This window comes from Typopeltis vanoorti, unplaced genomic scaffold (genome assembly GCF_054136105.1).
Source record: "Typopeltis vanoorti isolate ZY-2024b unplaced genomic scaffold, IOZ_Tvanoo_1.0 HiC_scaffold_772, whole genome shotgun sequence".
Classification (NCBI taxonomy): Eukaryota; Metazoa; Arthropoda; class Arachnida; order Uropygi; family Thelyphonidae; genus Typopeltis; species Typopeltis vanoorti.
Genome location: NW_028328204.1, coordinates 1 through 22,739, shown reverse-complemented (window position 1 = coordinate 22,739; position 22,739 = coordinate 1). Strand labels below are relative to the sequence as shown.

The 22,739-nt window shown below is 33.2% G+C and overlaps 1 protein-coding gene across 1 annotated transcript; it reads right to left on the bottom strand.

Moving 5' to 3' along the window:
• Nucleotides 1–6,574: 6,574 nt before the first annotated feature.
• LOC150092082 (clavesin-1-like) lies at nucleotides 6,575–16,628 on the bottom strand. The gene is made up of 4 exons (XM_090415324.1): nucleotides 16,466–16,628; nucleotides 11,190–11,432; nucleotides 6,900–7,096; nucleotides 6,575–6,732 (listed from the first exon to the last, which is right to left on the bottom strand). The coding sequence occupies exons 1-4, from the start codon at nucleotides 16,611–16,613 to the stop codon at nucleotides 6,589–6,591; spliced, it is 732 nt and encodes a 243-aa protein (XP_090271450.1). The 5' UTR covers nucleotides 16,614–16,628; the 3' UTR covers nucleotides 6,575–6,588.
• Nucleotides 16,629–22,739: the final 6,111 nt, after the last annotated feature.

Below are 22,739 nucleotides of genomic sequence, written 5' to 3'. Positions count from 1 at the left end.
ATTTAATATGCTGGTGAAGCTGAAACACACACACACACACACACACACACACACACACACATTAGACATCAAAATTCGCTAATGTATCCATGATGATACTCTAATATATACCCTAAAATTATTCTTATGGAAAAAAAAAATATTCAGTTTTAGAATTACACTTGCCAAAACATATGACAGTGATTATTGAAATTACAATTATCAATTGTGATGTTTGATTTAAAAAAATGTACTTACATTTCTTTACAGAATAAGAACATCTTGATACTATCTACGTTTTTTGAATATTCCAAATTGTTGATTTTTAGCATATATTCACAGCACAGAACACAAACACAAGTCTGAAAATGCAGTTGACTTTTCATTATAGGTTAATGGGCTAACATATATTTCGGATATATGAGTGAGAGAAATGGTCACATGGTCTAACATCAAAACACTTTTTGAGGATAAAATACTTTATGTAATAAGGACAAATAATATAGAATACCCTTCGAGCCACAGAGATAAGATTTGCCCTATGATGTCTCAAAGTAAGATAATCTCACATCAACATCATATTCAATAGCATGTAGAAACATGTCCTTGAATCATCTGTGTGAAATTTTCATTTTGGAAGGAATGGTCAGGTTATAGTATGTTTACCTGAGCTAAGGGTCAGTACTATAAGGAGAAACAAACGAGTCAAGTGTCTTTGTGGTTACGGCAATTCGTTCATTCCATGCAGTTATCATATTGTATTGTGGTGATTGGTGTCCAGGAAAGTAAAGTAAAATAATGGGTGAGCTACAAGAGTCATTGAAATTTTCTTTCTTCAGAAAAATAGCACGAGACAAAAGTCTTCACCTAGCTCTAAAACGATGGAAACCGATTATTATTTTAGAAGACACATACATTGTGATGTATTTATCCAGGACCACTTGGGACAAGTTATGCAGGAAGTAGTCTGATATCCTCAGCTATTTGCAAAGAGGAGTTGACTACGAAATGGACCTTGATGAGTGTTATATTCTGAAATGCCAAGATGGGGAACTAATACTTGATGATACAGGAGCTGATGGAAGTAAAGTTTTTTCTATTAGTTGTGAAGAAGCTGAGAGATTTTCACCAAAAATGTATGATACTGATAATCATTTACTATTTTTGGAAACTGAATGACCATCTATTCGTATCATGGGGAAAATTATCGCTAATAATTTAAATTCATCAATGGTAAAATTAGTCTTTCAAGATTTTATCTAATTCGATAACGATCCTTTATCATTTATGACATTTACAAACATTTAAAAAAACTGTTTATGTATATTTGCTGACAAAGGAATACACAGAATGTTTAGGGAGGCATGGTGTCATTTCCAGACTGACACAATATCAAATATATGGAAGTGTGGTTACCATGGTATCTGATTTAAAAACTCTTTTGTGTGACCAGCTATTTTAAAGTAATGTAACCAAGAAATAGTGTGTAACAAAACTTTTATTTATTGAACTCTTTGGAAAATGTTAAGAGTCTAAACTAAATATTGTGAAATATTTTTAGGTAATTACATGTTTCGAATTTTTCTCAGTGAATAACTTGTAAATTGTATTTCAGCAAAATAAAATATGCATTTATAAACTTAAATGAACAAAGATGTGTGTTTTTGTTGTGTTTTTCCACAATGAATTTTTTACTCAGTTATTCTGATTGGAATTTGATATTTAAATCCACAACTTTATATCTTAATGCAATTCTGTTTAATTATTTTTTTTTTAAATCAGAACACTGAAATTAATGCCAGGAATGGGAAAAAAGTGTTGAAAACTGATACCCATGTATTAATTATTTAGAAATCGTCTAATGTTACCTATTGACATTGTTTGAGTTATCTGAAACAATTTGTTCACATAATCGAAAATCCGAACTCTTAGAATTTGGCTGTTTTACAGAGATAAAGCAGATAATTAATCCAAAACATGACTTTAAATCTTAAAGTTTGGTATAGAAAAAATGCTTGTACTCTCCAGATACTACATAATAAAATTTTACAATTCCCTACAGAAAGTAAGATAAAAACACACCAACTGTGTGTCCAACAGCATGTGAAAACATGTCGTTGAGTCATCTGCACAAAAGGTTCATTTTCGGAGGAACGGTCAGGGTAGGGCATGGTAAGTGTAAACAGTACTATAAGAAAATCCCATAGAGTCAAGTGACTTTGGACTTAAGGTAATCGTTCATCCACTGCAGCTGCTATTTTATGTTGTGGTGTTATGTGTTTGGTAATGTAAAAATAATGGGTGAGCCACAAATTCTTTGAAAGTTTCTTGGTGAAAAGTTCTAATTGTTTAAAATTTTTTAACAGAAAGTTAACATAAAATATATGATCAGAGTTAATAATCAGTAAAATAATAATAATAATAACAATAAATAACTATTTATTTGTGGTGCCATATGAAGTAATATAAGAAGAAGAAGAAGAAGAAGAATGAAGGAAAACGATTATGAAAAAATCGACAGTGCATGAAAAATACGAATTTTCAGTTATCACTGGGATAATTAATTGCCAATTTCTTTTGAATAAGACTTCAAATTTATTTCCTAAAGAAATTTTTGATTTTAATTGGAATTATTGTAAGATATGCATTGACAAAATCACCTTGTAGTTGCAAAGAATTACCTGAAAGAGTTAAAAAACAGATTTCTTGGTTAATAAAATATAATCATCAGCTGAAGTAGGAAATTGGTTCACTATCTCTGAACAAATGAAGAAATTGGGTGATAGAATCAACATGGAAATATCATGTATTACTTGCCAAAGGAAGAGAAAAATCAAAAACATTAACGAGGTTAATAGGGAGGCCTGTTCTTGATTTAAATGAAATTGGATGCCCAAAACATGAAAACATAACGTGTACATTTAAATGCTTTTGGAAACATAACAAAAGATTCTGTGCTTTTAATAATTCTCAGAAGGATATGTATTGGTTTCAAAAAATAAATATGCAACCCTTAATTTTATTACAGTATTAAATTTCTAACAATCACCAAATGAAAAATTAACTTTTCGATGAGAGTCAGATTGTCAAAAACCACATGATGGCAATTCCAATTCATGGGAAGAATCTTTGATGTATTTTTCAATTTATTTATTTTCCTTATTGTTAGATTCAGTAAATACAATTTACAAATAATATTTCATTCAAATAAAATGTGTAAATTTAAATGAACAAATTGGGTGTCATTGATGTGTTATACAAATTTAAGAAGGAAGATAACATTTTTTTCCATGTGAAATTTCATGCCACAAAGTAACCAGACTTTTTTTTTTGATTCATTGAATTAAAAGTCTTATTTGTTCATGCAAGCCATCAAATATTTCGAGAAACTGTCAAATCTTCGAAGGAAAAGGAATAATCAGGTATTAAATTAATTTGGGTATTTTACAGCCGTTTTTAATAATGTTACAGTCAAATAAAAGGTAACATAGAAATTAACAAAGTATATATTACAGAGCTAATATTCATGTAAAATAATACGAAATAACTTATTTATTTGTTGTGCTGGCAAAAGAAATTTCTGAATGAAACACAAGGGCGATTTCAAAACCTTGATTGTCACAAATATCCGTTACTTAAAATTACTAGTGCCAGAGAAAAAAATAAATTAATTAAATAAATTTCAGTTACAGAAATAAGTTAAGAGCACAAGGAATCACAGGTAAAATTAATAATCAATATTAGTTTTAAAAAATAAATGTAATCATTAATTTACTACAGTAATAATTTCCTATGGGAATGAAGAATGAATAATTTTAGTATATGTGTCATCACAATCCTGTGAATGCTAATCACTTACTGATATGTAAGTATTTGAGAAATATCCAAACTTGGGAAAATAATACCTTTTGAACAATACCGCAATTTACGGATGTGACTCATGTCATCTTCATGAAAGACTCCTTTGAAGAAAACCACGATTTGTAGAATCACCGCTTGCTGGGGGGGAATATTGCACATGATGATAACATACCATCTACGGGCTGAAACCTAAAGGAAGAAATACTCAACTATTTCAGGTTATAGTATTTACAGAAATTTCGTTCCTTGTAGGTTTTGTGTTTGCGTTGTGGTGGGGATATAAAATTCATCTATTTTGGAATATTTTTTGTAATATTCGTATTTTGAAGAGCCATTCTGGAAAGCTGTAAGTAATTTAAAATTATCATTAGAATTTCTAGATTACATACAAAAGGTTTTGTAATCCATTGAATTGTCCATTTATTTTAATTATTCATTTAAAAATGCAGTAGAGACACCAGCATATAATTCAATTATCCAGAATAGCTCGAAATACTGTCGCGTGTAAACTTTAAAAAAAAATCCGCATTCAGAGATAGGAAACAACTGATAGCTGGCGGGTATATATGTCACCAAAAGATATGTTGTGAATATATGTTAGCTCATTAACCTATAATGAAAAGCCAACTGCATTTTCAGACTTGTGTTTGTGTTCTGTGCTGTGAACATATGCTAAAAATCAACAATTTGGAATATTCAGAAAACCTAGATAGTACCAAGATGTTCTTATTCTGGAAAGAAATGTAAGTTAATTTTTTTAACTTAAACATAACAATTGATAATTGTAATTTCAATAATCACTGCTCGTATGTTTTGGCAAGCGTAATTCTAACACTGAATGGTTTCTTTTTTTCGTAAGAATAATCATAGGGTATAAATTAAAGTATCAACATAGATGGATTAGCGACTTTTGATATCTAATGTGTATGTGTGTGTGTGTGTGTTTGTTTGAGGGTCACCAGCATATAATTAAATTATTCAGAAAACTTCGAAACACAGCCTCCAATAGACTCTACTCTATCTAAGAATTCCCACATTTTACCAGGAAAGAAATACCCCAAAATGTATTGGAAAATTAGTAGAGCCATCTATAGAAAAAAAACTGTATGTTTGAGGGACATAGCATATAATTAAATTATTCAGAAAACCCTTGAAACTGTGAATTTCCAAACATATAACATCACGATTCTTATCTCTAAATATCAGCCACAATGCAATAAACGAACCAAACAAACCACGTGATGTCCCTGACAGACTAGGGGCCAAAGCGAAATTCCAAACATTCCAAACTCTATAGTAACAAACATCCACATCACGATTCCTTATCTTATCTTGATCTTCATATTGTCAGAGGTGTCCCACCAATCACGACATGATTCCTTATCCACTAATATATCTCCCATTTCCATTCAAAACAATAATGTCACTTATATACAACTAACAAATGACGTCACTTATCTACATCTCATAATAACAAACATTCACGTCACGATTCCTTATCTTATCTGGATCTTGATCTTGTCAGAAGTGTTTCATCAATCACGATACAATTCCTTATCCACTAAGATATCTCCCATTTCCATTCCTTTCAATTCAAAACAATAACGTCACTTATTTACAACTAACAATGACATCACTTAACTACATCTGATAACAACACCCACCCACCACACGATCCCTTATCTTATCTTGATCTTGATCTGGTCACTAGTGCACCACCAATCACAACACGAATCCTTATCTCTATCATCACCCATAATTCCATACGCGAACCAAAACACAAGAACTGAAGCCATTGACACATATGCCCAGAGGGATATTACCAATATTACATAACCATGATGTCACACACAATGACGTCATCAACCAATCACGTCACGATTCCTTATCTTATCTTGATCTTGATCTGGTCACTAGTGCCTGCCCTACTACTTTCCTTGTCGAATAATTCAAAAAGAATGATTTCACACATTTTCTTCAACTTTACAATGTTGAACAGTTTTGTAGAAAGTAACAAGGATTGTGATTTCACTGATGCTAAATATAATCTTTCAGTAGACTGGATCAAAAATATATCTCAAAATTCGAATCCCGTTTCGTTGATTTCAAACTTCGAAATTAATATTTGATTTTTTTTGCGTGATCCATTTCAATTTGACTTAACAAATTCCAAAAAGAAGATTACAATTTTTGTTTTTGGATTAGCGTGGAATTGAAGAAGAGACGCTAGCCCTGCAAAGTGTAGAATACATGAAAGGTAAGCAAATAATACAAACGATAAACAAAGGGAACAGTTGGATTACACTGTAAACATCCTAAAAGGCAAAACACAGTTACAGACGTTTGCGGGCATAGTCAGTATGTGCCAAGAAAGACTTTATTATGTCATTTTTTACGGAAGGGTTGGGGTCGACCGAGGCAGAGGAAGATGGAGAAGTTGTCAGGAAGCCTTGCAGATCCACTCAGGTTTGACCTTAGTCCAATAGATGGAAACTCTAGAAGAGGAGAACCCCATGAAGGAAAAGAGTCCCCAGCACACACTCCGTCCTGCATGGATGAGAATGACGATGTTGATATTTTTCTTCAGAATTGCCACAGATTTACAACAAATTATAATTCACTGCTATTCATATTCCGTGTTTACATATTTCTTCCATAATTCACTAGAATCTCTCCGTTATACCTGTATTTAAGCTACAATTTTAAGCTCAATATTTTTTTTGCATATGATATTTCCATACAAATATCTCAACCAAAATGTAATTCAATGAATCTTACCCGTTTCAACAGCTTCTTACTGAATATCGGCCTAATGAAACAAGTGTAAAGGATATTGAAGAGGAACGACTGATTTACAAAATGGAAAGCCTTGTAACGAACTGGTAAACCATACTGGAAAGAAAGCGAACAGTGAAATCAAGATAGTTAATTTTACAATATAGAATATTACATTACATATATACTCGTATAAAGAGAGAAAGAGCGAGAGAGAGAGAGAGAGAGAGAGAGAGAGAGAGGATGAGATGATGGTGATTAATAAATAATCGTACTTAACTTACTATGGCCGTTTTGATAAACGAAGTAATCAGGTGATACCGAAAACATTCTTTAAGATGTTTCCAAGAGAACTTTTTGAAGTCGACAATCCCGCATATCCCATTGATGGTAAAGGGCTCAAAACGGAGGCAAAACTCCAAGATTATAATAATCAAACGAAGGAACATGATGAATGGTTCAGTATCTGGATCAAAAGCACCTACAATGAGAAAGACATGTCACGTTACAACAGACATTTCAGAAAGAAACTCTCATTGTAGAATGGTTAGTGAAAATGTATGAAGTTTACTCCTCTTTCTTTCTTGGTCTTAAATTTCTGTCTCCCCTTCTTTCTTTCTTTGGTCTATTTTGGAAGTATAAAAAAGTATAAAAAACAGAAGTATAAAAAACAGTATAAACTTTAAAATAATATGTCAATGGGAAGAGGAAGCTGAATTGAAATGAACTACACGTTTAGTAGCAAATCCTCAAAATAGTTTATATACAAAATAAAGTTACGTAAGGAAACAACGACAAAACCATAATAGTAGTTACACTTAAATTAGATGCCATTATACAGGCCTACCATTTAATATTTAATTAAAATGAAACATATACTGATCTTTAATTGACCATAATTTATAAACATCTAATACCAACCAGTTTCGCCGAAGGGCTGTTCGGCTGCTTCAGGGCTTATAACCGTAAGAGGTAAAAACTCAAAGTGGTCAGTATATAGAAAATGGGTAACACTATCGTATAAACTAAACATAAAAACAGAACGGGTAACATTGCACGCATGGAGCGTGTTGTGTTAGTCACTGTTATGAAAGCACTTTCTTTAGTTTTGAGCGAAATTAAATTCTGGTAGACTGAGCGATCTTATTAAGGTTTTCCATATGTCAGCTATTATCATTCCATGTTTTCTTTTAAGAGTTTCTCCGGAACAAAGGAATACAACGACTTCTTTGAAATTTCTACAACGGAAATCTTTTTAAAGGTAAGGCATGGAGCTGCTGTTCCAATCAATGATAAGGTTAGTAATTGCGAAACTCAGGTCTATGGGAACAGGAAGAGGAAGAAGAATCTATGGGCTAGACCTGAGTTGTCTGTACTGTTGTTATTAACATTGTTATATGTTTTTTTTCGGATTTCGAGGCATCTCGACTTCTTTCCTATATAGTTTAGACCACAAGCACAAGAGATATTGTACACTCCAGCGTGTTTGAAAGAAGCATTAATATATTTGGCGATCTTAAAACGTGACAGACAGTCTTGACCGGTTTGAACGCAAGTCTGATGTTGAAATGTTTAAATGTTTTGCGATGTTCTCTGACACTGTACCTGCATAAGGAATAACTATGCATTTACTGTATTGAGTGATGGTAGGTTGTTGTTGTTGTGTGTGGGGGGTTCTATGAAGAATCGTTTTGATTAGATTCTTTGGATTGCCATTTTTTTATTAATGTCTCTGGTATATCAGTAATTTCATCATAGAATTCTTTTTCTTCTGCGACGATGTTCGTTGCTCTATTTTTGAGCATATGTATTATGCTGAGCTTCTGAGAAATATGGTGAGTTGACTTGAAATTAAGGTAGCGCAAACTAACACGCACTGACAAGTGCGTGTTAGTTTGCGGTAGACTGTTAGTTTGATATGTCCATCTGTTAGTTTCTTGATTAGGTATCCAAAAATGGTACTTGATTATCTTTTTCCAGTTCCAAAGTGAATTGCATTTTTTGATGAAAATAATTAATTTTGGTTAGAAAGTTGAAAAGAACTGTTTTTGTGTACCTCCAAATTATGAAGACATCGTCTACATACATCCACCATACTCAAGGTTTGGTTTAATTTTGAGAGGATGTCTGTTGCTAGCTTTTCAATTAACAGATCTGCACAGGGCGGCGAAAGGGACTGTCCATAGTTAAGCGATTTAGTTGTTCATACATCGTTTGATTCCATTTGAAATAATTAGATTTAAGACAGTGATGAAAAAGGTGAGCCATGTCTTCAGGGAACAGATTGTATAGGATATTGATAACTTCTACTGGGATTTTGGTAAATAAAGATACCTTGTCCAACTTAACGATAAGATCTGTCTTTAATATCGAGATGTTTTCAATTTTTCAATAAAGTGCTTTGAATTCTTAATGCAAATGTCCGATTTTCTGATGTGTCATTTTAGGAGGCTGGAGAGCTGTTTGGACAATAAATATGTGGGAGCAATTTTTCCGTCAACGATCGGGAGTAGCGGAACCCCATTTTTGTGTCCTCTGTTCCGGAGAAAATCTCAACAGGAACCAGGGAGTGATAATAACTGACATATGGAAAACTTTCATAAGATCGCTCAATCTGCCAGAATTTAATTTCGCTCTAAACTACAGAACGTGCTTTCATAACAGAGACTAAAACAACACGCTCAATGCGTGTAATGCTAGGCGTTCTCTTTTAATGTTTAATTTAGACGATAGTGTTACTGCATGTTCTCTGTACTAGCCACTTTGAGTTTTTTTCTCTTACCTTTATAAGCACTGAAGAAGCTGGACGAACGTTTAATGTTTAATTACTTTATATACTTAACCTACTATAAAAAAGACGAAAGGGAAATAATATAGGGATATATAGTTGAATATAATTTGTTATGAATTTATTATACGTTATTTTTATTTTGCTTTGTTTATATTTAATTTATTTTTAAATTTCAACGTTCTACTGATAGATAATTTATTGAACTTATTCTTGCAGTTTGTGCCATGCAAAGATGATGCTGATGAAGAAATAGATCTTCATCTACAAAAACTAAAACAAAATGAACGATTGAAGGAATTCCTCATTGTGTATTTAGGTTTATACACTGACCGAATACTATGGATGTACATTATCATCAGATGCCGAGGTGGTTGACTGCGCGAATTGCAAATCTGTTTTTCAGCCAAGAAGATCCAGTTCCATTAGTTTATTACGGCAACAATTTTTTTAACTGTAAAGTTTTATTATATCGAAATTATCTTATTCATTTGATATAAATAACTTCAATTTTAAACTAATCTTGAATGAACTGTCTTCTGTTCATTTTAGATGGGTTGTTGTCTCAGATGATACGCACCTACTTAGTATAACAAAACGTACTCTGGTGTTCCTAATAAACATGTTATCATTGAGATAGAGCATTCTGTGCCTTTTTTATGATGGTGAAATCACACACACACACACACACACACACACACACACACACACACACACACACACACACACACACACACACACACACACACACACACACACACACACACACACACACACACACACACACACAACACAAGCACGCACGCACACACGCACGCACGCACGAATCTCTCTGCAATTTTTTGTATTAATCTGTTCGCATGGCAAATGTTATTCACACCTAAAGAATATAAATGTATCACGATCATCATCCTCTCTCTCTGATGATAGTATGAGTAAAGTTTGTTTAATTATGTTATCATTAGTTTTTCTTTGTTCTAACCCATTTTTTCGTTTAGATTTACAACATATATAACAATATGTCGTAAAGATTTTCCAATCCTAATGCATGTTTACTTCACTTACTATTGTCATTTTCAAGCTTTCCGAAATGATGAGTGCAATTCAGCGTGACTGCAAACTTACTACTTTCTTGACAGGTCGCTTATCAAAAGAATTCCTCCCTTTATGAAATAGCACAGGCTTAGTATGTCAAACAATGTTAAATACTGTCAATATCAAATCAGTCCAGGTTTGAACTGCATCATAAAATATTCATAAACATATTTAAATCACTGTGCACGTGATTGTGAATAATTTAAAAGAAATTAAATGAAAAGCAATTGATTTCGTAATGTAGCCTCACTATTAATATTAAATATTATTAAAAATTAAAATTATTAAATTTTAATATTAACAATATTTATTTTTAAGAATATTAAAAATACAGATTTTAATATTCTGTTTGAGAAGGAATACTGAATGAACAAAACAAGTTTTAATGTTTCAGTTTTCATAAATTTTTCTTACGTAGCTCCAAACAGAAGACATCGAATAAAAATATCAAAGCTTACTTGATTAGGGGAAGATTAGTCTTCTGTTAGGAGTTAAATCAAAAATTTGAGAAAATCCCAAATATGAAAATAAAATCTGCTTTACAGAGATCATTTCAAAGTTAAAGCCATTGGTTCAGTTTTATTAAAATAAAGATTTTCTTCACATAGAAGAAAACCCTAGAACTCAATTTTAGGATTTTACAAACCCTAAAATTGGTTTTATACTTTTAAAATAAGACATTAATACTTGCCGAAATCCACTGTCACGATTGTTTCTCCATGAGGTCCGCGATATGGCATAATGCCAAGTACTTTAGTCAAGCACAGAGATCGAAGGTCGTCAATGCCTGCCGGACTGAAACACTCTCTGATATCCCTCTGACACTTGTAATAGACTTTGATGGAATCAAAGGCTCTTTGTATGTCATATTTTCGCACACGAAGAAACGCCAATAAGAAAAGAGTATCGGTCTTTGACACAAAATCTTGTTGATCTGTGAAAGACAACATCAACATTCACAATGCACAGTTTATTGTTTATGAAGAAATTTTATAAAATAAAACTTAAATTAAATAAATGCAGAACAACACCATTGATTTAACGGTGTTGAAACTTTTTAGAGATCACAACTGAGGAAAATTATAACCAGAATATGAAAAATGAATTTCATTGCATAATAGCATTGATCAATTCTCCATAGCACAGTGAGTGTCAAGGATGCATTTAGATGAAAAGAATTAGGTACTAATGCCATGTATGCCATTGTAGACTTCAACAGACCCTTCAATGGAAGGAAAGTTAGCTGGACCATACGAAGGCAGCAAGGTTTTTTCATTCCTCAAAGCGGCAAGAAAAACTCAGCAATACTCATCATCTAGGAAGGATTAACAGCTGTATCACACCACTAATTAGATTTCAGACAAGCCAAGTTACCCAACACATGATAGGCCATTGAGCCTAACAAGCAAAGGAAAATGAGATGGGATCAAAACTCTTCGCGAAGCAGGAAAAATGAAAAAAGTCGATCCAGATGGTGAAAATAAAATAAAATAAATAATCTGCAGCATGTAGACTAAATCAAAAGTTCACAGTTTAAGCTTACAAGTCAGGTTGGTCGAATGGAAAAGCGAATCCTCTCTTCTACTTAATAATAGCCTGTTATCTAGATCATTGCCATGGTTACTGTCTACCTAAAATGGTTTTCAAGAGCAGAATTATATTTTAAACTCAGCATATTAGTTTGTACCAGTTGTTATATATGCTGTCACCTTTCTTTGTAGAATGTAATAACAATGATGAAGTACTTAGATTAGAATATAAACGTATTTCGTGTTATTTACTAAGTATTCGCAGAATATTTCCGATTCTGATTTTGTTTTTACTTTTTATTTTATCAGATTTAGAAGGTGAGCCATCTGCATGGAACTAAAGTTTGTTAATAAATACTAATGCACCGTAACATGTTATGTGGAACAATACGGAAATATGTATTTGTGCCATCACTGTCAAATGAACTGGGGATGAAGAGATATCATCAGAACCTACCTCAGATTCTCGTAATTTACATTGCACTTATCGATAGATGGCAGACGTAATTAAAAGGAACTCTTTATGATCTTTAATGGTAGAAGTACATTTTGGATCATATATTAGTTGAAATTTATCGATGTTGCAGAGATAGTGAGCGTAAATACTTTAATCTTCAATACAGAAAGAAATGAAAAGGGAGCATTTGACGATAATTTAATGCTAAGGTTTGTCTTGCTTCTTTCTAATGGGTTGAATATGGAGTACAGAGCGTGTTTCATTCGGCGGACTAGAAACGAGTGAGGCAGTAGAAAACAAACAGCGACAGAGGGACACGAGTTAGTTATGGAGCAAACACATGGCAATAAATAAAACACAAATTATTCCGCAAGGGAGTGGAATGGTGGAGTCCGTTTGTCGTGTTTATCAGTGGAAGAATTTTAGTAACAGGAAATGGCCAAGTTAGTAGGTTTTTCATAGTTAAAGATGAAGCAAAAAAATTCCAGTACAAAAGAATTGGAAACAGCGTCGTACAAACGGTAGTCAACAGCTTCTGCATTTGGACACGATACAAGCTTTTTGTTTTGGAAAATTTATAAATCAGTTTTATGCTTGCTGATAATTATTTTTATATATTTGGAGTTTAGAATAAACAGGAAAGGAAGAGAGATATTTTAATGAAATCTAATTGTCAAATGCCCTTTTCGAAGTTTTAGAGCCTTGGCATACTTGAAGAACCAAGGCTTTATGAACAATATCATGTGAAATGAGGTAAACTTTTTTCCGAATCAATAAAAAAATACTTCCGTGATAACGTCAGTGCAATGATGGATGACAGGACTGCAAACTGACCTGTGATAAAACAAACCAAGGGAATGAAGAATATCACTGAAAATACTCCCACTAAAGAAATGTGAAAGGGAAGCCATGAAGATCATTCCATTTAGGATTCTTATGATGCCAGACTACATAGATGAGAGAGACTACAAAAATATTGTTTAATGGGAGAAAATCTCAACCGTAGATAATAATCTTGATTGGCTCGTGAACAAGCAACATTCACAGTGTCCTCAGAAAGATCATATCAAATAGAAATAAAGACCAGGGTGCTTGAAGAGAGCTGTCCGGTATTCTGGTACGCATTAAACATGTATAAGATCGCAAATTCCTCAGCATCTGTACCTACTTGATCAGTGCAATTAGGTGGAGAGCAATTTGGATTGATGAAAATGAAAATCATAAAGGAAGATCATTGCTTTATTAGGACAAATGGAGAATAACATAAAACGTTCAGAATGGCTGGTATCTTTAGGTCAGAGAGAGAGAGAGAGAGACAGAGAGCGAGAGAGAAAGAGAGAGACAGAGAGAGAGAGAGAGAGGGATTGCATTTAATAGAAAGAGAAAGAGCCAAAGAAGACCAAAGGAGGAGCACCGAAGTGAAAATACTCTACTGATATTATACTAGTACATTGCAGCACTGTAATGCCATAATTGAGACGAAGATCGCCAGAGACTGTAATTGCAAAAACAGAAGAAAGATGACCTTAAAGAAGATGATATTCTGAATAGAAACGTTTATACACAAGAGGAGAGGTAGATATGCACATCCAGTGAGGTTAGAACTAAAACGAGGAATAATTTTGAAATATGTCTGGAAGGCATGTAGAAGTTTGTCTTTACCCACATTTAATATGCTTCTCTCTTCGATTGATAGTTTGTGGCTGTTTTTACGTTTGATTATAATTCGGAGTAAAATTAGTGTAAAATAAAGAGGTTTATACTAAGAGATACACGTGGTGGATTTCCTCGCCGCTTTTCAAATCGTGGACACAGCAGTGTGCTACGCATACTACTTTTGGCTAAGTGATCTGGGAAATTTTAAAGCCTTGCCATTAAGTTCAGTTGAGCACATATTCCAGTGACAATGTTCCAGTTTACAATTCCAGTTTATTAAGACTTGCGAGGTTTAGCCGACGATACTAGAATCCACCATGGCTATCTGTAGAAAATTGGCGTCAGACACATTTTATATTCAATGCTAGTTAATCTTGCAAAACCTTGGGTTGTACATAATTACTTTATTTAAATTATTTATTCCAGTCTATTTCCATTTAGTTATATTTACAGAAATGTCGATGATTGGTGATTTGTATTTTTCATCGGAACTCATTCGTCTTCTTTTCTTTTATGTTTACGGAACCGATTCAAGTTCTTCATATTCTGCGTCTTCTCCATCTTTTCTATTATTATTTCTTCAGTGGATTAATTCACAATTTCAGTCTAATTTTGCCACTAATACCCATATTTCCTCCATTTGTTCTTCCCATAATTTGCACTATAGTAAGGCATTCATATAGTCGTCTTAAGTCCTTCAATACCGTATCCATTGCATTTTCAATAATGTTCCCAGTTAAACACAGTTAATTGCTTCTGACAAATACAGCAATTCTATGAATATATACAGTTTTGAATGCATCCAAAATCAAATCGCTATAATGAATCTGGTCCTTGGGATTCGTTAGTTGTGTCAGTAGTTTCGTCTGTAGGCCACTTGCACTGATCCGTTTGCAGATTAGAAGGCAACTTTATTTTGTGCTCATCATTTAGCCTAGTGAACTTCACCTAAATAAAAATAAAAAATAAATAATAAAATGTATAATAAAAATATATTTATTTTTTTATTTTTTTGTTACATTTTTTATTTTCTAGTTAATATTTTAAATATTGTATCATACATAGCAGTAGTATAGTTACCAGTAGGGAAAACCTTGCCGGAATGGTCATAGGAAAGATGCCAGATTAAGAATCTGAGGGTTGAGCAAGATGCTGTTAATTTTTCTTGTCTCCTGTGCTGAGAACACTAACGTTAAATAAACACCAGTGCAAATATATTGAAATAATCAAAGACATTTAGACAAAACATGAATTAGTAATAGGATATTAGCACAGAAACGAATACTCAGTATATCTCAATATGCATCGAACACGGTGATTATTTAAATCCATCTTTATTTAACAGAGAAAATAATAACACCATTTACGAAAGAGAAATTGAATGGAATCAAAATTAAAAAAAAATGAAACAGAAATTAAATTTGGTTGGGTATGAAGATGGAGGAGCATTACTTGAGGAAAATTAAAGTGATCTCGAAAAACTATACCTGATAGGTAGCAGCAGTTTTACCATGCAAATATCAACAGAGAAATCAAAAGCAGTTGAAATTGCAAAAAAACTAATCATATATAAGTTGGAACTAAATGAAAAAATACCAGGACAAATATCGAAATTTACATGCCTAGCAGTTATAAATGTGAAAAGTTATAAACCATGAGTATACAGGCTTTTATGTAAACTTCGCTCAGAAATGAACAGTGAAAGTATAAGACAGAACGAAGTAAACGAACAATGAAGTAAAAGAAAAGAAAAGAATATATAAATCAGTAGTCCAACCAATTTTGACGTATGCATGGGAGACAAGAATAAAATCATGAAAAATGCAACAGATAAATACAAAATGGGTAATGAATACATTAAGAAAAGTGTTTAACAAAACAAAAAAATGAGAAAATCGAAAGAAATGAATGTACGAATAGGATGAACCCAAAAACAATAGTTTCACTAGCAAGAGACTGCAAAGGAAATAAGACAAGACAAGTTCATGCAAGACAGACTGCCTTCATTGATATATTTAAGATACAACAAGCTGAAGCTTAAGGCAAAAATAAAGAAGAAGAAATTCCCATTAAAATCGTGAGTATATAAGCTTTTATGTGAACTTCGCTCAAAAATGATCGAAAACATGATATGATAATGAGATAATCGAACAAATGATATTTTCCAATCGAAGAGCAAAATATCCCATTTGCCTGACAAGTGCACTTTTCAAAAAAATTGCACAAAACAGGTTCCAATTATGTAGAAAATCTTGGTTGCCCATCTGTTTAAATCTTTGTTAAGACAATCATGTTCTAAACAAAAACGAGAAAAAACCAGCTTACCTTCCAGCATATCCTTAAGTTTTTTTATATTTTCTGAAACCGTTTTTGGATCTTCATTAAGTTCTTTGGTGGCCTTCTCTCTATCGAGTAGAGTGAGTTCCTTGTCATCGTACACCCTAAGAGTTTCTTCTGATAACACATTATCCATGGTGGCTTCTCGAAATGAATCTACAACAATAGTATTTTTTAATACGATATGAAAACCTTAATTGAAATACATTTAATATATACATATTTTTTTAGATGATTCTAGTAACCTCTAGTGTAGATGCTAAATATCCTTGTCCCAAAATTAAATCAAGAATGTTGTCGAATATAAATAAAGTATGCTGCATTTAGTTTTCTGAATTCCTTTCTATTATCGTCTCATTACCCAGTAGCACAGCAGTTATACCGTTCTGAAGTGCTACCTACAGAAAACACAGAGGACCATTCTTTCTTTGCTAATTTCTAGACTATACTCTTGAGGCCATGGTGTTGTAAGAACTATCGCTGTTGCATGAGAGGTACGCCCTACAGAATGTTCCCCATTCCATATCTTGATTTTTTTTAACCATTCACCAAAAGCAACATGAACCAATAAGTGTCAATGCAGTAAAATCTCGCTGAAAATAAACTACCACAAAAATGACTTTCTAAAGATTACAAAAAAAACAAAAAAGTTCACAAATACTTCACTAACATTCGCAGCATAAACACAATTATAAATGCTATACATTACAAGCTACAGATATTCACATCTGGCCTATTATTACTTATCCCATATCATATGCCATTAGTGAAGTATGCTATACAACTGTCCAATCTACTCCATGTATGATTACTATTCTCATGGGGTAGACTTGCTGCGCCTTGGTTGATTATGTATTCAATGCTAGAAATTGTCAGAATGTTGAATCCCATATTTGAATTTCTCCAGGTTAAGGTTTCTTTGACCCTTGACTAAATTACATTCTTTGCTGTTTCCGAAACTATTCAAGTTATGAAAATCACTCTGAAATCTTCGTCTTTCTATCATTGAAGCTTAAATATTTGCAGTCTAATTATTCTCTAATTGGATACTCACTTTCTCTCTGGTCGATCAATGTGCATCATGGCGGATGGTTTCTTTACTTCAGATCTCAATTACTCACCAACTAAGAAATGTCGACTCTATTTTTCCATTTACTCTACTTCACCAAAGAATTAGTAAAATTTCCATGCGGATTGATACCACTATCCATAATTTCGCTGGTGAGTATACTCATCCACTCCTAATCATTTGACAGACCATAAAGTGATCAAATCCTCCAGACTTTCAATAAATTCTACAATTTGCGCTTTTTCCCATATCATCATGCTTTTTTCCATGAAGACAATATTTTCACTGCATTGATAGCAAAACACAGTCCTTCCGTTTCACGCATCTTAATTCCCTTTGGTAATACATCCATCTCCAGATAAGATCAGATCTCTCTCACCCGACTAACATTTACATGTCGTTTTTCCCATCAAGAAAAAATCGCTGCGAATGGCTTGCCCTATAAATCGTTGGAATCCTTTTTCGCTCAACTTCTCATCCACTTATATACTAACTTCGAACAATTCTCAAAGCTGACTTAACCTCGTATTCTCTGTGTTATCCTTGACTAAACCAAATACTTCTCTAAAATTCATGATGGTATACACAGGAGGAAAATCCGGGAACTTAGCCAGATTTCTTTCTCTCCAGCTCATTCCACTCTAAATCAGATTACGTCACTGCCTCAGAGACGATTCTCTTTTAGAGGTATCGTATACCACTAAAAGAGTAATTACTTCATACTTCTTTTAGAGATAATTTTTGTGGGTCCTGTTCCACCGAACAAACATCCCACAATTCGCTGGTTTTTCTACTAAGAAATCGTGACAAATAAATAATAAATAAGTAAACTCGCAGCAGCTATTCAACATGCTTCTTTCTAACTGCCTATATTTTATGAAACAAACATACCCATGAAGTGTTTCCCCTTCAACTATAATCTCCACCTCTTAAAGCAACATTAATAGTCGCTTAACGTTTTTGATATTATACATTAATTACCTAATGTATGTAAATAGTGTGGCTGATTATTGGCTTTTTTGTTAATTGAAGATCATTTATGCTTCTATTCATTTGAATGGTACTCAGGTTTTGTCTCACTGATATTAATTAGAATTCGGTTGAATTCTAATCAATATCAATGCAATATGCAGCTGTATGAAGCAGCTAAGGATATGAATGCCAGTGTGTTACGTCTGTACATTTTAGTGCGTTCATCTAGCCGATTTGCCTGTTTTGAGAGATCAAAACATGATTTTACCGAAGAAAGAAGCACTAATCCTTCTATATGAAACAACCAAGCTCACGATTAATTGAAAATCTCTTACAACTGCACTGAAGGGAATGCTACATAGTCAAATAATAATAAATTTAGTTTAATCCTTTATCCAAGTGTGAGCAAACAAAGTTTGCGCCTGAAAATATCTTCAGGACTGAATATCGTGTTGTACTACCTTACTGGAGTAAGGTAGTACAAATTCGGGCAAAGGTGGAGCAAAGCTACCGGGAAAAACTCGTAGCAAAGGTGGAGCAATCCTATCCCACACATTAAACTAAATTTATTATAGTCTAACCAAGTGAAAAATAAACTTTCAAAATCTTTCTCTAAATCCAGAGTAATTTAATAAAAAAGGTGGCACACCTTTTGGCAACTCCTATAGATAAAGATGACCTCGCTATTGCTTCTTCCTGGTATCTCCACACTGGCCCTGGCTCCCACTGAAGAGACCTCAATAAAGCTCGAAACTAGTCTGGGTAGTTGCCAGTCCCTTAATGCATGACATTATACATATCCGCAAGGAGATGTGTTTTGCATTATTGGAGATACTTAGATAGGAATGTTGGTAGCTTGCTCCACCTTTGCTACGAGTTGCCGGGGGTTGTACTACCTTACTGGGGTAAGGTAGTACAACACCATATTCAGTGCTCAAGATATTTTCAGGCGCAAACTTCGTTTGATCACACTGGGATAAAGGATTAAACTAAATTTATTATAGTCTAACCAAGTGAAAAATAAACTTTCGATATCGTCTAATTCTTCTACTGATAAAATATATCCAAGATAACCTGTAATTACACCTTTAAAAACCAGTTGGACCGGGTTGTAGTAACTTTTATAACACCTAAAAAATCTAAAAGTTTGAAAACTTTGTGTGTGTGTGTGTGTGTGTGTGTGTGTGTGTGTGTGTGTGTGTGTGTGTGTGTGTGTGTGTGTGTGTGTGTGTGTGTGTGTGTGTGTGTGTGTGTGTGTGTGTGTGTGTGTGTTATAATTATCGTAAACAGATTTCAAATATCTCAACATTTCTATCATTATATGTTGAATATTTTAATATACAAGCATTGAAAAAGTCTCTCTGATAGGCGTGAAACATTCTCGATAATTCCGTTATTCACATTTCTCTAATTTTTACCATTTGTGATCTGTGATGGTGTAGCCAGATGCAGGTTGATTTTATTCACCAATGATGTGTGGTTCGTTTCTTGGATCGTACCAGAAACCAACCACATTGAACAGTTTTTGATGAAGTATCAATATTTCTTCTCTTAGTTTTCTTCTAAAATTTCTAGGATTTTCATTTCCAACGAAATCAGTGGACGATTACTTGTTACAGGAGACTAAACAACTGGGCTGACTATTTTTAAAACTCTGGATCAAACGACAAGAAATGATTAATTTATGGAAAATAAAGATTAAATTTTATTGTAAAAACGGAGTGATACAAAAATAATTACGATATTTTATGAGATAACAGTGAAGACAGATAAGGGTGAAAGCAAGATAACTGTGAAAATTTCTCTTAGCCTTTTAAGGAATGAGATTAATCGATTGGCGCTTTAAATGTAATTTCCAATACTTGCAGGATCCTAATTCCTCCGTTAATCGATATCTTGCTGGATCTGAAGCAACTAGAAAGAGGCCAACTCTCATGTCCACCAGACTTCGCAGATTAAACAACGTTATGGGATGTTATCATGAGAGTAAGGAGGTAGGAGAATTGTCAAAAGTCAGTTATTGAAACAAACTCCATCTCTTCATCAAGGAATTGAAGATGATAACAGTCAACGAAAAAAACAAAGAAAAAGAGATAGAAATGGTAGAATTGGAAGAGTACAGTGTCGACATAATTGTCGTTAGCGAAACGAAGAAAACAAAATCATGTGAGAATCTTCTAAATGAAATTTACGAAATGGTATATGGAAGTAACAGTCATAGAAAGGAAGGAGTAGCTATGGTATTCAACACCAAACAGGCAGATCCCTTTCAATAGTAGGCTGCATCAAGAATGAGCAAATATATGAGGTGATATGAGCAAGTGGGCATAATTAACACTTATTATCGAATTTCCCAAATACCGACAATTGGATAAGTGGGCAGTGATGTTTTAATTGTTTTTATCTAATTTTACTGTCTCGTTTTCATACCAAGGTTCCTCTACCAGTTTCCCGATTTAGTTAAAATACTCTACAAAAGTGTACATGAATTATTTAATAGTAAGTCACTTAAATATAATAAATTGCTGAGTTGAATATCTCAAACTTTGATGCCAGTCTAATGCTATTTAACTCTTCATATTGTGATCCATAAATATATATATTTATATTTGCACAGCTTTGTATAATGTATCATTGAACATTAATACATTTTATCGTTAATGTATCATTTATCATTAATAAATTGATATTTTTAATTTAGAAACAATTTATCAATGGGAAGTTATTAATGATGCAAAGCACTCTTGCAGCAATATCACAGCAACCTGTACATGTCTTGGTAGTATTCATAATCCATATCACGAATTTGATAATGATGATTAAACGACAGGTGTTGCTGCTCTTATTAATCTACATATGACGAGAAGAGTCTTTCAAGAGCGCTAATAATTAAAGCATACACAACTGAGCAAATACTTTTAATAGGTCTATTACTTCCCACTCTGTGGACTAATATATTATAATCTCGCTCACTTAACTACAAGAAACATTACGCGGATCTTAATGCAATGCATCTTCGGTGAATGAATTTAACATCCTTCAGTTTTTTTTCGAAAGGTTGAAGATATAAAAGTTAAACGGGAAAACAGACAAGCTGCATGTCTGACTGAGAGAATTCATCTCAATTTAGAACTATTTTTGAGTATACGATTTCATCCATGAGTAAGCGTAATTACTTAAAAAGTCGAGATTGCACAAAAATCATCAAACACTTCAAAAAGAAATATTTTGTTTTCTTTTTTCCATCCTACAATAGAGCATATTTGTGAACAAAATCTCCAAGAACAGTTAGCAGAAACTAAGAGGGGTTAAATTGCTAGCAAAGTCATATTATTAGTAGCTTTCAGAAGCATGTTTGAGAAGCTTTGCTAATTATTTTTCTATCAGGAAGACCTGAACAGTAATAAGGATACAATCATTAATCACCTACCCGTTCTCAAGTCATATTTTCTTTAATGAATTGGGTTCGTCAAAGTAAGTTTACGAAAAAGTAATAAATTAATTTTTTAATTAAATAATTCGAATATAATAATTTTATTTTTATTGGCACTAAAGACTGTGTCGTGTCAGTAGAGCGTTTCTTTTCAAAGAAAACAAAATTTTTCTTTCAGTTGGAAGAAATGTCAGGTCTTCCAATGGCCGACAGTTATCAAATGGGAAATTAAACTTATAATCATTCTTTTTCGGTTTGACACTTGTTTTCAATTTTCCGATTTTGCTCATTACAAGTGCGCTGTTACACAACTGTGCTTCTAGATTCATTTTACTTATACGATGCATATAAAATCATATACTGTAAATGCCTTTCTTCTACCCCTAATAATTTACAGTGAATCCGTCCAATAACGCAGGGGAATCAACTCCCCTACATTTTCTTTTCGGATTGGCTTCCTGTTGCGCAAGATCCGAAATACGTCTGATGATTTTAGAAGTGTAGAAACATTCCTACGACATATTCAACACGACTTTGATTTACATCAGCATTTGCAATATCGTTGAGGACCGTAGTAAGATATTTACAATAATTTTAGAGAAATTAACTGTGAAAGAACGGACTTCGGACTTCATGCAGAAAAGTATTTTGCGAGCCTTTAGGCTAAACCCTCATACATTAATATTATCTACTGGGATTTCTATAGAAAATAACTAATCCGAAACAACAAGCATGTTGAACTCATGATTGCTCATTTAAAACAAATCTGCTAAGTTCTCATCTTTTCC

Excerpts from the sequence above, each read along its gene's own strand:
- LOC150092082 (XM_090415324.1), bottom strand. The coding sequence starts at position 16,613 with ATGGATAATGTGTTATCAGAAGAAACTCTTAGGGTGTACGATGACAAG. Across the intron at positions 11,433-16,465 it reads ACTTAAGGATATGCTGGAAG|ATCAACAAGATTTTGTGTCA; the intron begins GTAAGCTGGTTT and ends TGTCTTTCACAG. Across the intron at positions 6,733-6,899 it reads CGTTTATCAAAACGGCCATA|TATGGTTTACCAGTTCGTTA; the intron begins GTAAGTTAAGTA and ends CTTTCTTTCCAG.